General features: G+C 40.9%; 1 protein-coding gene across 1 annotated transcript in view; it reads right to left on the bottom strand.

Moving 5' to 3' along the window:
* The window catches only part of ACBD3 (acyl-CoA binding domain containing 3), a 40,317-nt gene extending 25,535 nt beyond the window's left edge, over positions 1 to 14,782 (bottom strand). The window contains exon 1 of the mRNA XM_014481647.2: positions 14,431 to 14,782. Within this exon, the coding sequence (XP_014337133.2) occupies positions 14,431 to 14,716 (286 nt within the window). The 5' untranslated portion in view covers positions 14,717 to 14,782. The remainder of the gene's footprint in view (positions 1 to 14,430) is intronic.
* Between the last annotated feature and the right edge of the window lie 501 nt (positions 14,783 to 15,283).

The raw sequence follows: 15,283 nt of genomic DNA, 5'->3' as shown, positions 1-15,283 counted from the left end.
AAAGTTACTTTAATGGAGAGAGGGTCCATTTCTTACCATAAATCTGCTCCTTTACTTCAAGTATTCGGCAGTGCAAACTAAGCAGAGGGTGAGTCAACAAGGAAACTGTACCCATTTTTCAGCAGGTGTTAGTCTAACCGTGACCCTAAAAGATGACTCATCAACAGAGGGAGGGGGGGTTTCAGGATATTTAGATGTCATTTTAATATCTGCCCTTTATATGCCAGACAGGAGTAAGAATATACTGCCAATCCATAAAGGATTTTTCAAAAAAGGAATATGTTTTTAAGTGTAAGTTCTGGTCAAGCACTCAAATTTGCTCACCACCATGAAAGCCAGTGCTAAGCACAAGCTTTGTTAATAGGCACTCACCACAGCAAAACCATGCCCAAGAAATCTCTCTAAAGAAGAAACTGACTGTAAAGGTCAATCTTTGTGAGAATAAAACAGTACATCCATTCTTATGAATTTTACTGGCATTTCCACAGAATCTTTATACATTTGCTAATTTTTCTTTTTTCCCCCTCTTATTTGATTCTCTGAAATGACAAACAAAATTGATAAACCTTTAGCTAGACTCATCAAGAAAAAAAGGGAGAGAACTCAAATCAATAACATTAGAAATGAAAAAGGAGAAGTTACAACTGACTCCACAGAAATACCAAGGATCCTAAGAGACTACTATAAGCAACTATATGAGCGATAAGGGATTAGTCTCCAAAATTTACAAAGTTGCTTCAGTCGTGTCCAACTCTTAGAGACCCTATGGACTGTATCCTGCCAGGCTCCTCTGCCCATGGGATGCTCCAGGCAAAAGTACTGGAGTGGGCTGCCATGCCCTTCTCCAGGGGATCTTCCTTACCCAGGGCTCAAACCTGTGTTTCCTATTGCTCCTGCATTGCAGGCAGATTTTTTTTTTTTTTTTAATGCTAAGCCACCAGGGAAGCCCAGCCATGGGGGAAACATACCAAAAGTTAACACTTATTCCTAAGAGATCGGATTACAGATTTTTTTTTCTTCTCTCACTTTTATTTTCTGATTTCCAATATGCATATGTACTTTTATATCAAATACACATATGCTTTCTTCCTTTTATAGCAAACATTTTTAAAAAGTGAAGGGAACTTAATCTTTCAGCCTTTAGGATGAGAGTAACAGAGCATTTATTTTCTCCTGAGAACTACACAAAACCCAGGAGGATAAACCAAGGATCCCAACCACCTTTAGTATAGGACAACCCACATCATGTTGACATTCTAAACCTCAAAGAGTACAGAAAGTGAACCCCCCCAGATCAGTATCATTAGGCAGACTATTATAGTGTTACAAAAAAATTACTTCTCTTTCACTCTTCAGATGGCTTGAGTTCGCACACTAGGAGGGTTTATTTAGTTTTTCTACATTAGATGAAAATAATTTTCTCTTGAATTACTTTTTAACTATATTTTATTATTACTTTTATTTTAAATTTATTTTAAATGCTCTCAGGCTTGTGAGATCTTAGTTCCCTGACCAGTGAAAACGCCACATCCTAACCATTGGACCGCCAGGGAATTCTCTTTCCTAAATTATTTTTGGTTCCAAAGGCATTAAACATAGCAGAAAAGAAGTTACTACCGTAACTGCATAGACAGAAAAAGTCTTGCTGAAACTCAAAAATCTTTATAGTCAGGGCCACAGTCCTAAAGGAAAGCTCTTCAGTCCTGCCATTAAGGAAGAGAGCCATTTCCCTTGGTCCCTGCATTTATAGAGTCAATCCAATCAATTTGGAAAACCGCCTTCTATGGCAACCAAAAAGACAAATATAAATTATGCTGGAAAGAAGCTGCAGAGCTATTGTTCAGATGCAAGCGTGTGAAAACACACCAATGAAAAGCAGAAAATGACTACTTCTACTACCTGGAGAAGTTGAGTACAAAGCTGGCCATTTTCAATCAAATGGACTAAAAGGGATCACGTGTTAGCATCTGTCCAGTGATAATTATATTAAAAAAAGTTTATTTTCAATAAGATTGAAGACCAAAAGTCAGGTTAAAAATCTATTTTACCTAAAGGATACAGACTAAAACAGGGATTGGCAGACTAGACCAACTCTGCCCACAGTTGTTTAAATTCATTTATCTTTAACTTTTTCCCACTGGTTTGGGTAACATCCGCTTTAACTAGTAGTAAGTCATACTCAGCCATCGTTCTCCCCGCCCCCCCGCACAACTGTTTTTTTAAGACCTGTGAGCTAAGAATTTTTTTTTTAATCTTTTAAAAACAAGCAGAAACAGACAAACAAAAAACAAAGAATATGAAGACAGACCACATACGGTCCTTAAGGTCTAAAATATTTATATCTAACCCTTTACTGAAAATCCGTTATGACTATACAGTAGAAGTAAGAAACAGATTTAAAGGACTAGATCTGATAGACAAGACTGCCTGATAAACTATGGATGGAGGTTTGTGGCATTGTACAAGAGACAGGAATCAAGACCATCCCCAAGAAAAAGAGATGCAAAAAAGCAAAATGCCTGTCTGAGGAGGCCTTACAAATAGCTGTGAAAAGAAAGGAAGGGAAAAACAAAGGAGAAAAGGAAAGATATACCCATTTGAATGCAGAGTTCCAAAGAACAGCAAGGAGAGATAAGAAAGCCTTCCTCGGCGATCAAAGCAAAGAAATAGAGGAAAACAATAGAATGGGAAAGACTAGAGATGGCCTCAAGAAAATTAGAGATTCCAATGGAACATTTCATGCAAGATCAGATCAGATTAGATCAGTCGCTCAGTCACGTCTGATTCTTTGCGACCCCAAGAATCGCAGCAGGCCAGGCCTCCCTGTCCATCACCAACTCCCGGACTTCACTCAGACTCACATCCATCGAGTCAGTGATGCCATCCAGCCATCTCATCCTCTGTTGTCCCCTTCTCCTCCTGCCCCCAATCCCTCCCAGCATCAGAGTCTTTTCCAGTGAGTCAACTCTTCGCATGAGGTGGCCAAAGTACTGGAGTTTCAGCTTTAGCATCATTCCTTCCAAAGAAATCCCAGGGCTGATCTCCTTCAGAATGGACTGGTTGGATCTCCTTGCAGTCCAAGGGACTCTCAAGAGTCTTCTCCAACACCACAGTTCAAAAACATCAATTCTTCGGCACTCAGCCTTCTTCACAGTCCAACTCTCACATCCATACATGACCACAGGAAAAACCATAGCCTTGACTAGACGAACCTTTGTTGGCAAAGTAATGTCTCTGCTTTTGAATATGCTATCTAGGTTGGTCATAACTTTCCTTCCAAGGAGTAAGCGTCTTTTAATTTCATGGCTGCAGTCACCATCTGCAGTGATTTTGGAGCCCAGAAAAAGTCTGACCTGCATACAAATTTCTCAAGAGGCAGATCAGGCAGTCTGGTATTCCCATCTCTTTCATAATTTTCCAGTTTATTGTGATCCACACAGTCAAAGGCTAATGGGCTCAATAAAGGACAGAAATGGTAGGGACCTAACAGAAGCAGAAGATATTAAGAAGAGGTGGCAAGAATACACAGAAAAACTGTACAAAAAAGATCTTCACGACCCAGATAATCACGATGGTGTGATCACTGACCTAGAGCCAGACATCCTGGAATGTGAAGTCAAGTGGGCCTTAGAAAGCATCACTACAAACAAAGCTAGTGGAGGTGATGGAATTCCAGTTGAGCTCTTCCAAATCCTGAAAGATGATGCTGTGAAAGTGCTGCAATCAGTATGCCAGCAAATTTGGAAAACTCAGCAGTGGCCACAGGACTGGAAAAGGTCAGTTTTCATTCCAATCCCAAAGAAAGGCAATGCCAAACAATGCTCAAACTACCGCACAATTGCACTCACCTCACACGCTAGTAAAGTAATGCTTAAAATTCTCCAAGCCAGGCTTCAGCAATATGTGAACTGTGAACTTTCAGATGTTCAAGCTGGTTTTAGAAAAGGCCGAGGAACCAGAGACCAAATTGCCAACATCCGCTGGATCATTGAAAAAGCAAGAGAGTTCCAGAAAAACATGTTTCTGCTTTATTGACTATGCCAAAGCCTTTGACTGTGTGGATCACAATAAACTGTGGAAAATTATGAAAGATATAGGAATACCAGACCACCTGACCTGCCTGTTTGGAAACCTGTATGCAGGTCAGGAAGCAACAGTTAGAACTGGACATGGAACAACAGACTGGTTCCAAATAGGAAAAGGAGTACGTCAAGGCTGTATATTGTCACCCTGCTTATTTAACTTCTATGCATCATGAGAAACACTGGGCTGGAGGAAGCACAAGCTGGAATCAAGATTGCCAGGAAAAATATCAGTAACCTCAGATGTGCAGATGACACCACCCTTATGGCAGAAAGTGAAGAAGAACTAAAGAGCCTCTTGATGAAAGTGAAAGAGGAGAGCGAAAAAGTTGGCTTAAAGCTCAACATTCAGAAAACTAAGATCATGGCATGTGGTCCCATCACTTCATGGCAGATAGATGGGGAAACAGTGGAAAAGTGGCTAACTTCATTTTTCTCGGCTCCAAAATCACTGCAGATGGTGACTGCAGCAATGAAATTAAAAGATGCTCACTCCTTGGAAGGAAAGTTAAGACCAACCTAGATAGCATATTCAAAAGCAGAGACATCACTTTGTCAACAAAGGTCTGTCTAGTCAAGGCTATGGTTTTTCCAGTGGTCATGTATGGATGTGAGTTGGACTATAAAGAAAGCTGAGCGCCGAAGAATTCATGCTTTTGAGGTGTGGTGTTGGAGAAGACTCTTGAAGAGTGCCTTGGACTGCAAGGAGATCCAATCAGTCCATTCTAAAGGAGATCAGTCCTGGGTGTTCACTGGAAGGACTGATGTTGAAGCTGCAACTCCAGTACTTTGGCCACCTGATGTGAAGAGCTGACTCACTGGAAAAGACCCTGATGCTGGGAAAGATTAAGGGCAGGAGGAGAAGGGGATGACAGAGAATGAGATGGCTGGATGGCATCATTGACTCGATGAACATGGGTTTGGGTGGACTCCAGGAGTTGGTGGTGGGACAGGCAGGCCTGGCGTGCTGTGGTTCATGGGGTTGCAAAGAGTCAGACACGACTGAGCCACTAAACTGAACTGGACTGACTTACTGAAAATGTTTGCTGACCCTGGACTAAGGGAAGAAATGCAAAAGCCAAACTAACTTCAATATTTTAAATACCGAATTAAAAAAATTCAAATAAAGGATAGAAAACATATAGTTAAACTTCCACGCCAGTATTCTTGCCTATGAAATCCCATAGACAAAGTCTAAGCCTGGTGGGTGACAGTCCATGGGGTTGCAAAGAGTCGGACACAACTTAGCAACTGAGCACAAACTTCTGTTAAACCTGGTGAACTGAATATACACAATTACATCTGATCCTCAACGATACCCCACTAAAAGGAATAAGGAAGCTAATTTAGAGAACACTGAAAAGGCTCAGGAATTGAAGATACCAGGTTCATTAAAAGTTGGAGTCTAGATAAAAATAGGGATTTGGGCTTAAAAACTATCTAAAGAGCACGTACCCTTACCTACCCAACCCCAAGCAGACAGATGGCTACCTTGCCCCTACTTTAGCAGAGGCAGTATATACCGAGAACACAAATCACATATACTCAGGTGGGAGGACATTAGCCTAAGACTAAGCTGCAGGACTGAAAAGAGAAATGAAATGAACGTTACCCTAGTAAATGGTAAACGACTTCCACCCATGCTCCCTTCTCCTGTCTACTGCCAAAATATTGGCAGCTAGATTCATACACGCCAGGCAGGGGAAAGGAATATTTTCATTAAAAAAACTGACCTAAAACACCGGCACATACTGGTTTGAAAGGTAATGATATTTACAGATCCTCAATGAAACTTCTGCCTCATCACCTACAATAAAAGCTGTACTCAAGGTTATAGTTGGCTCTCCAATGCCTTACCCTTTAAAGAATGAATGCCCAAGGATCACCCAACATTTGAGAAAGCTCCCAACATGGTTGGGGGCGAGGGAGAGTGTAAAAAGAAATTTTCCAAAAGGAAAAAAAAAAGTCTACAAGAAAAGGAATTCCAGAAGAAATTTCAACATCACAGAGAGGTGAAAGAAATTTTCAGGATGACAGTAAGTAGAGACTCAACAAAGGAGAAAGCCAAGACTGGATCAAAAATTCAAGACATCTAGGAGAGATGTTTTTTTTAAAAAAGAGTTTACCTGAGAACAAAGAAAACAAATGATAATTACTTCTAACCATACAAAAGACAAAGAGTTTGCATAAGAACCAAAATATAATCAAAGTGCGTGATCTGTCTCGGCTATAAATAACACAAATAGAAACAACTGAGTGATTTAATCACAAATGTGGTATCATAAAATTGGGAGTTTGGGAAGGAGGAAGAGAGAGGCACATATATATAAGTTGCTTTAAAAAAAAAAAAGCAGCAGCAGGAAAGTGAAGACAAATACCAGGAGAAACAGTTAAAATAATGGAAAGTGGCTGCCTTGGGGGAGAGGGTCTTGGCAATGGGAAAAGAAACAGGGGGATGGATATTTTTCATTATAAATTTTATATTACAACTTGGCCTAATTGCCTTGGTTTCCACTTTGATAAAAAGGTAAAACGAATAAACACATTTGCTCCATTTCAGTAATTAGTTCATAAGAAACTACAACGTGTGGTAGGCATAATACTCCCCTCAAAAGACATCCACATCCCAATCCCCACAATCTATAGTATATTCCTGTGAATATATTAGGTTACATGAAAAGGGGGAATTAAAGTTGTAGCTGACCTTACCCCAGACTACCCATATGGGCACAAAGTAGTCACAGGAGTCCTTATAAATGGAAGAAGAGAAAGAACAGACAGATGGAGGTATGAAGGTGTTACGCTGCTAGCTCTGAAGATGGAAGAAGGGGGTCACATGTGAGAGCACGCAGGTGACTCCTGAAGGTGGAAAAAGCAAGGCAACAGACTCTCCCCTACAGTCTCCAGGAGGAACACAGCCCAGGTGACACTTTGATCCTAAGCCAGTGAGACCCATTCTGAACTACTAACCCTCCAGGACTGTAAAATAGTATGTGTTGTTTCAAGCCACTAAATTTGAGGTAACACATTTTCCCAAGTTAATAAAGATAGAAACGGCTTCTAGATCTGTTGTTGTTCAGCTGCTAAGTTGTTTCTGACTCCTTGTGACCCCATGGACTGCCGCATGCCAGGCTCCTCTGTCCTCCACTATCTACTGGAATTTGCTCACATTCATTTTAATTTCGTCAGTGATGCTATCTAACCATCTCATCCTCTGCCACCCTCCTCTCCTCCTGCCCAAAATCTTTTCCAGCATCAGGGTCTTTTCCAATGAGTCTGCTCTTCACATCAGGTGGCCAAAGTATTGGAGCTTCAGTTCTTCCAATGAATATTCAGGGTTGATTTCCTTTAGGATTGACTGGTTTGACAGCAATTCAAGGGACTCTCAAGAGTCTTCTACAGCACAATTAAAAAGTATCAATTCTTCGGCTCTCAGCCTTCTTTTACAGTCCTACTCTCACACCCACATGACTACTGGAGAAATCACAGCTTTAACTATATGGACCTTTGTCAGCAAAGTGATGTCTTGGCTTTTTAATACGCTGTCTAGGTTTCTCATAGTTTTTCTTACAAGGAGCAAACATCTTCTAATTTCATGGCTGCAGTCACCGTCCACAGTGGTTTCAGAGCCTAAGAAAATAAAGTAAAAATGTGCTTTCACCTTCCCCCCTTCTATTTGTCATGAAGTGATGGGATCAGATGCCATGATCTCAGTTTTTTGAATGTTGAGTTTCAAGCCAGCTTTTTCACCCTCATCAAAAGAACCCCATGACAGTATGAAAAGGCTTCTAGATTACATTCCTATTAAATTTTAAGTATTTAACTTTACAGTTCTAATAAGACAGCATAAATAATTTTGGTAATAGTGTTATAATCACAGCGACCACGCCCAAAGCACTAAATGATTACCCTTCCACCTGAAATTAATTATACAAAAGGTTATTAGTCTCACACATCAATTGCTAGAGTAAGTTTACTGATAAATATTTTTATTTTCTCTCTGGAGGGAAAGATAGAGAAATATAACAAATTATTTCAACGTTCCTTCTAGTCTTTATCTTATGAAATGAAAGCTAATAAAATCTATGGGTTGGAAAGGATATTAAAGATAGATGGCTGAACTGCACAAAGTTCAAATCCTCTCTACATAACCACTTGGTCTACAATAATTTGTTACTGGACACATCATACAACTTATGTGAGGAAGGGAGAAATGAAAGTACAGAGTTTCTGTATTCTATGAATGTTATCAGCTTAGACAGTATAACTATAAAATATTTTATATATCCCTCACAGTAAGAGCAAAGAAAAAAATCTGAGGCAGATACATAAAAGATTATGATAAAGAAATCAAAAGCATAACCACCTAGTAATTGTTAACATATGCTTGAACACTTCCTGGTGATGGGAATTCATTGTCTCAAACAGTCTATTCCATGTTTGAATGGATAGCTGTAATTTTTAGCTCTTTATTCTGATTAGATTCTTCTCAATTTTATCCACACCGTCTATTTCTAGTCCTCGACATTAAATAAAACACATCTAACAGGTCAGACCTCAAAAACAAACAAATGCCACAAAATACTGCACATTATACTTGCCCTGAGTTCTCTATTCTTTAGGCAAAATATTTTCAGCTTATTCACTCATACTTAACTCCTAAAGACTTGTGTTTAAATCTCAGTTCTGTTATTTACTAAGTACAAAATACAGATAACCTTTCTGAGCCTCACTTTTGCTATCAAAAAATGGAGAAAATAACTTCTCTTTCTTGTGAGGGGTGGAAATAATGTGTTCCAAAGTCTTGACACAGTGCCTTGCATAGAGCAGACACTCACTAAGCAGCAGCTATTATAATGATGGCAGGGATTCAAATTCCCACAATATACAAGTTGCTTTCTTCTGAATTAGCTCCATTTTGTCTTTAACTCTGTGAACGATCCCTCAAACTGAAAGCAGGATCCAGCGATTGTCTGAACTGCGTGGATGAGAGCAGGACCATCTCTCTCTTCTCTCATTCCAGATACTGTACTTCCACCAAAGCAGCCGAAGCTCAAATCTGTTTTCTTTTGTGGCCCTATCACTGTTGCGTGGCAGAGAACACACATCGAATAAAATCCATCTTTTAGAAATATTAAAATTAAAACCACATTTTTCCCATGTTCAATTAAGGAAAAAAGTGATATATTTTTTATATATTTGATATATTCTTGTACTACTTATAATAAAGTATAATAAATGCAGTATTTCTGAGTTAATGAATATGCAACCCTGTAAACTGCCTAGCCTGCATGAAGTGCTTAATAAAAGTTGATCACACTCCATAATAAATTCTTGGTAATCTCTCCTCTTCAACATAGGCAGTCACAGGATACCAACTGCTAGGTACTCTGCTAAAAGTTTATAAATAATCTGAGTAAAGGAAGGCAGAATTTAAATAACTGAGTGACAGAACGAGGAAGCAGTACCCCAGGTAGTATTCACTCCAGAGCTCAACTTCTAAATACTTAAGCAGAGAAGCTCTCATTTTAGCTAACTGACAAAAGTAAACATCTTCTGGGGGTTGGTTACCACAGTGTACTCATTTGCAAAAATTCATCAAGCATCACTTATGATTTGTATACTTTTCCGCAGGGGTAGTAAACAAAGGGGAGGCCTCAGGTAAATATTAAAATCACAATAAAACATCCATAAATATAAACACATATATATATCCTTGAATACCCCGTATTCAAAGGAAAATTTTAGTTCAGTTCAAATCTAACATGAAATAGTAAATAAGAAGAGATGTTTAAAAGGCATTATATTCCTGGTGGTTATAATTTTCTTTCTTTGTCTCAGGTCTCTGCATCGTTCTATGCTATACACTTATACCTAAAGACAATAAAGAAGAGGAAAATAAACTCAAAATTTAACAGACATTCAGTAGTAACAATTAAACCTGAAATTATCTGAGGCTAGTCCACTTAAGTCCAGGAAGCACACACTAATTATATGTGTCACCGAAGAATAAATTACAGCTTTACAGTATTTTAAAACATTAATGGAGCCATTTATAAAAGTTCTTGGAAGTGCATATATTTAAAGACAGAAGAAAATGGAACCATTCAGTATGTCCATATAATTGCTTCTCTGTTATCAGCAATATAACACCATGTAATAGATAGCAATGTTAGTGGAAATGCATTAACAATTCCATAGAAAAACTGAGTCTAAAACTTTAGTTCCCTCCAAATTTGACTACAGCTTCCTTTTACATATCATACTCTCAAAAACTTATCACTCCACACACACATTACTGCCCCCCGCACACACACACCCCTAGATCTGTCTACTGAAATAATGACCAATCTAGTAGCAATGAGCGCCCACTGCCAGCATCCTGATTATGGCTCTTCAAATGCCACTTTCCACTAAAGGAACCAAGTCTCTTTGGAGAAATGGCTGATTGCAATGGAGGCAGGAAATGCATATGATGAATCTGGACTATTTCATTATACCAGAGGGCAAAGAAGCTATGAAGACTATTAGTCATGTCAAAGGAACTTAGGAGCCAATCTGAAGAGACCTACCACTTGCTAAAGATGGTACAATTTGAGCATCTATCATAAGAGCTCTCAAAATAGTACCTGATATTTAGCAAACATCTGCTCAATAACTGGCGGCAATTATTAGTCTAGAATTTTAAATGAATGCAACCACCTACCAGCTAATGGAGTGAGGTAATAAAGTTATTAGAGAAGGAAAACCTCAATTCTAAGAACTCTAAAAACCAAAACACAACTTCCCAGGTAACTATATCCAAGAAGTATAAAGGCTCCAGTAAAGGCAACCAATTTAGTCTGTAACCCAAACAGGTAAGAAAATCAGCTTAATCTTGCTATTTACAATGCCATTCAAGTCCTTATATGGATATGATACCAACTTAGCTTCCCAGTTCTCTCCATCAAACTACCTAATCCCTACTTGCCATTTCCCAGACACACAGAACTTTCCCTTCTCTGGAAGGGCCTCTGCTCTCTGGATCCTCCACACTGTGCTGCAGTGCCACTGAGGCTTTAACTCCTTGGACTATAAGTTTCATAACAGCAAAAGGGAATATACTATTCATTTACAGTGGTAGCCTAATATAAAACTGTACCCATAATAAGGATTCAACAACTCAGCTTAGGTGATAAAATGCTAACTTACATTTGCCAATATTTTCATCTATTATTTCACTTTTACCATCAAAAACTAAGAGCATAGGCAGTTGACACAATGGGTTCAGTCACTGGCCTATGATCACTGTGATAGAGACAGAATAAGAAACAGGGTTCCTGATTCTTAATTCAAGTCATTTTCAATCAAAAAAGATGCCCATGCTTTCAAGATTCATATTTATCCCACAGCAAAAGATAAAATGTAATGTTATTTCTAATTCATGTGAGATACAAAACCACAAAATAGTGATTTATTAAAGTCCCCGCAAGACTGATAAAAATGTCAAGTATTATGCAGGAAAAAGGGTTTTTCACACATTAATTCAAAGGCAGCAACACTTCACTCACCCCACTTTCCATAACCCTTCTGACTGCTTTTAGATCCTTCCTCCCTCCCCTCAACCTAAATCAGTAACCTCATATACTAATAGCTTCTTCACTGCTAACTATGTAATGATCCATGCAAAAATGTACCTTTTAATTGCCAGACCGTTATTTCTCTTTTTAAGTACTTGGATACCACTTTGAGAGCTTTGGAACTTCCTGAACCACACTTATCAATATAGCTTTTTCCCTCTATGGTGACCTGTAACTAAGTTCCCAAATTACTGGTTCCCCTAAGAGTCTTAAATTTGACAAACATGTTAAAATAATGGGAGGTTTAGAGCACTAAATCGTGAATGTGAGATGTCAAATTTCATTTAATCCAGTCATATACATCTATGTACTTCCCTGGTGGCTCAGATGGTAAAGCGTCCATCTACAATGAGGGAGACCCGGGTTCAAGCACTGGGTTGGGAAGATCCCTGGAGAAGGAAATGGCAATCCACTCCAGTACTATTGCCTGGAAAATCCCATGGACAGAAACAAACTGAGTCTCAAAGAAAAAAGTTAATTGGCTAGGAGTAGGTTAATAGAATCGAGAGGGATTTCCCTGGCAGTCCAGTGGTTAGGACTTTTCACTGCTGTGGCCCAGGTTCAATTCTTGGTTGGGGAACTGGGGTCACGCAGGCTGCCTAGTGTATTAAAAAAAAAAAAAGTCCTCTGGAGAAGGGCAAAGCTACCCACTCTAGTATTCTGGCCTGAAGAATTCCATGGACTGTATAGTCCATGGGGTCGCAAAGAGTCTGACATGACTGAACGACTTAAAAAAAAATTAAAAAAAGAGTCCAAACTTGACTCCCAAGCAATGCTAAATTTATTGCACATTAACAGTGTTTTAATTTTTCAAAGAAGACACTACTACTATCTTCAAATAATACAGACTCAGAAGATAAAATTATTCATTTATTTGTTAGTCATGTGGCAAAAGTTAGGACCAGAAGTTCATTCTTCTCTATTCTTACACATTGTTCTGCTAAAATACACTTTAATCTTATCATACACTGGAAACATAAGTTCCAAGAATAAAAATTTAAAGTAAAATATAGTCATATAAATTTTACAAAAACCACCAGGTTTTTACGTAAGCGGTAGTATATCATCACCTCAGGAAACTCTAAATTCAAGCCAGTGATTTAAGGGTCAAGTGTTCCAAAACTCATTGCTGCTGCTGCTGCTAAGTCACTTCAGTCGTGTCGGACTCTGTGCGACCCCATGGACCACAGCGCACCAGGCTCCTCCGTCCATGCGATTTCCCAGACAAGAGTACTGGAGTGGGGTGCCATTGCTGCCTCCGCCGAAACACATTAGCCATTACCAGTTCCCCAAACTAGCAGAGGGCTGAACTAATAGTGCAACGACCATGAATATTTCAAGGGTAAACTTTTTAATAGAAAATGCAGTGAGTATAGATACCAGAGGGGAACTAGGGGGTGGGATGAATTAGGAGAATGGGACTGACATATACACACTACTATGTATCTATATATAAAATAACTAATGAGAACCTACTGGAGAGCACAGGGAACTCTACTCAATGCTCTGTGGTGACATTTCTCTGACATTTCCCACATTTCTTTCTCTGTGGGAAGAAAATCCTAAAAACAGGGGGTATATACATATGAACAGCTGATTCACTCTGCTGTGCAGGAGAAACTAATACAACATTGTGAAACAATCTTTTACCCTAATAAAAAATTTTTTTTAAATGCAATGAATGGAGAATGACTAAATTTTCTGTAAAATTTATACAAGAAAGGCTATCATCAGTCTGCACAATTATTTTCAGAGAAAACAAGTAACTTTTGAATGTATCACTAGTTTCAACGACTCAACTTCAGCTAGTAAAATATGTACTCCAAAAGGTACTCCCTCTGGGGAAAGGTCATAAATATGCTGTTTTGGAATGTATATAGAACCTAGCAACCACTTTTAAAGTTTCATTTGCCGATGTTTCTCCCTGTTCGTCTGCCCCACGAGATCTAAATATCTCATCAGTCTTTCCTACTGACAAGGTCATGTGACTCACCATTTGACTAAGTGAATCACCCAATTAAAAAAAAAAACAAAACAAATCCAAGACCACAATTTTGGTCTAAGACAAGATTTACTACAACTGATTGTGAGAAATACAGAGGCTACTTTTAGGCCTTTATGTGAGAATCCACTCTTGGACACTGGAAAAATTTTAACCATCTAGAAGTCGCTAGAACACAGCAGCTATCCCTTCTCTAATTTAGAGTTTGACAAGCTAGAAAGGATTAGCTTAATACTTCTTTCTCTCTGCCATATCAATACTGCCAGGTGATTAAGCCCTATTCGAGTTTTGGATCCCCAGAATGAATGGAAAGCGTTAAGAAGAGAACCCATGAAAAAATTTCTTCCACTATAGGAGGGCAAAAATCGGTGGTTCTTACGTGCCAATCACAAGAAACAAGAAAAAGAATGCGACTGTTACAAAACAAAAAAATCCCAGATTGGGAACCTCTGGGAAAGAGAACTCATTCTTCCATCCAGGATCCTGGAAAACCGAGAAACTAAATCTAGGTAACCTCCGGGAGGCAGGACCGGGAAAGCTAAACCAAGGTTCCAGGCCCCTAGGGGTGTGACCCAGTGACCAAGCGGATAGTGACAAACTTCGAGTACCCCCAAGGACAGAGCCCAGCTCCAGTCGCCGCGGTCCCGCACGGGTAGGTCAGGGCTACTCGGGTCCAGTCTCCCCAAGGCCCGGAAGAGGCGGCGGGGGTGGGGCCTGTCAGGCTCACCTTTGAAGAAGCGCAGCGCCAGGCCGTATAGCTCCTCCAGACCGAAGCCCCACCGCTGCTCCAGCCGCCGCGCCTCCTCCGCCGCGCCCCCAGCCACCGCCTCCCCAGGCTCTGGCTGCTCCCCTGCGGCGCCCGGGCCCCTGCCGGACCCTGGAGGCGAGGGCGGCGGCAGCGGCGGCGGCAGCAGCGGGGCGCCCTCCGCGCCAGGTCGTTCCTCCGGGTCCGGGCTTAGCGTGAGGCCGTCGACGGAGACCTCGAGTCGCTCTGCGCTTAGCACCGCCGCCATCTCCGCCTGCTGCGCCTCCTCGGCGGGGACAGGCGGCGGCCACGTATCGACTTCCTGCTGACCTATGACCTCCGCTCACCAACACCGGAACTTCCGCCGCTGAGTAGGCGCTAGAGTTCCCGGAGAGGGGCTGCGGCTTGGTGCCCCGCCCCCACCCCGGGGGTCGTCTGTGGGCTGCGCCCCTTCACCACCCACCCCGCCCACCACCCCGGCAGCTTTCGAACGCCCCACCCAACCCTCACCCGGTTCCCTTCCGGCCTTCGTTCCTCCCGGAGGGTTGGTGCTACGCCCAGCGGCCCCGGCCCTGCCGTTCTTTCCCGCAGCTCGCGGTGTCCGGCAGGGGCGGGGTCGGAGGGGACCCGCGTGCAGTCTGTGCGGAGAGGGTGACTCCTGGCGGGCGCCCTACCCTTCGGGTCAGACCCTCCCCACTTGTAGACCCTCCCCCACTTGTAGAGAGTTGTGTGGTTGGAGTAATTGTTGGTAACTCTTAAGGAGATGCCGAGAAAATGCCTTTTTTTTTTTTTCCCTGTGAAAGAAACTGAGGCTGCAGAGAAATCCCGCGGTTTC

This window comes from Bos mutus, chromosome 16, assembly GCF_027580195.1.
Source record: "Bos mutus isolate GX-2022 chromosome 16, NWIPB_WYAK_1.1, whole genome shotgun sequence".
Lineage (NCBI taxonomy): Eukaryota > Metazoa > Chordata > Mammalia > Artiodactyla > Bovidae > Bos > Bos mutus.
The sequence above is the reverse complement of the archived record's forward strand: the minus strand, read 5'-3'. Positions and strand labels throughout refer to the sequence as shown.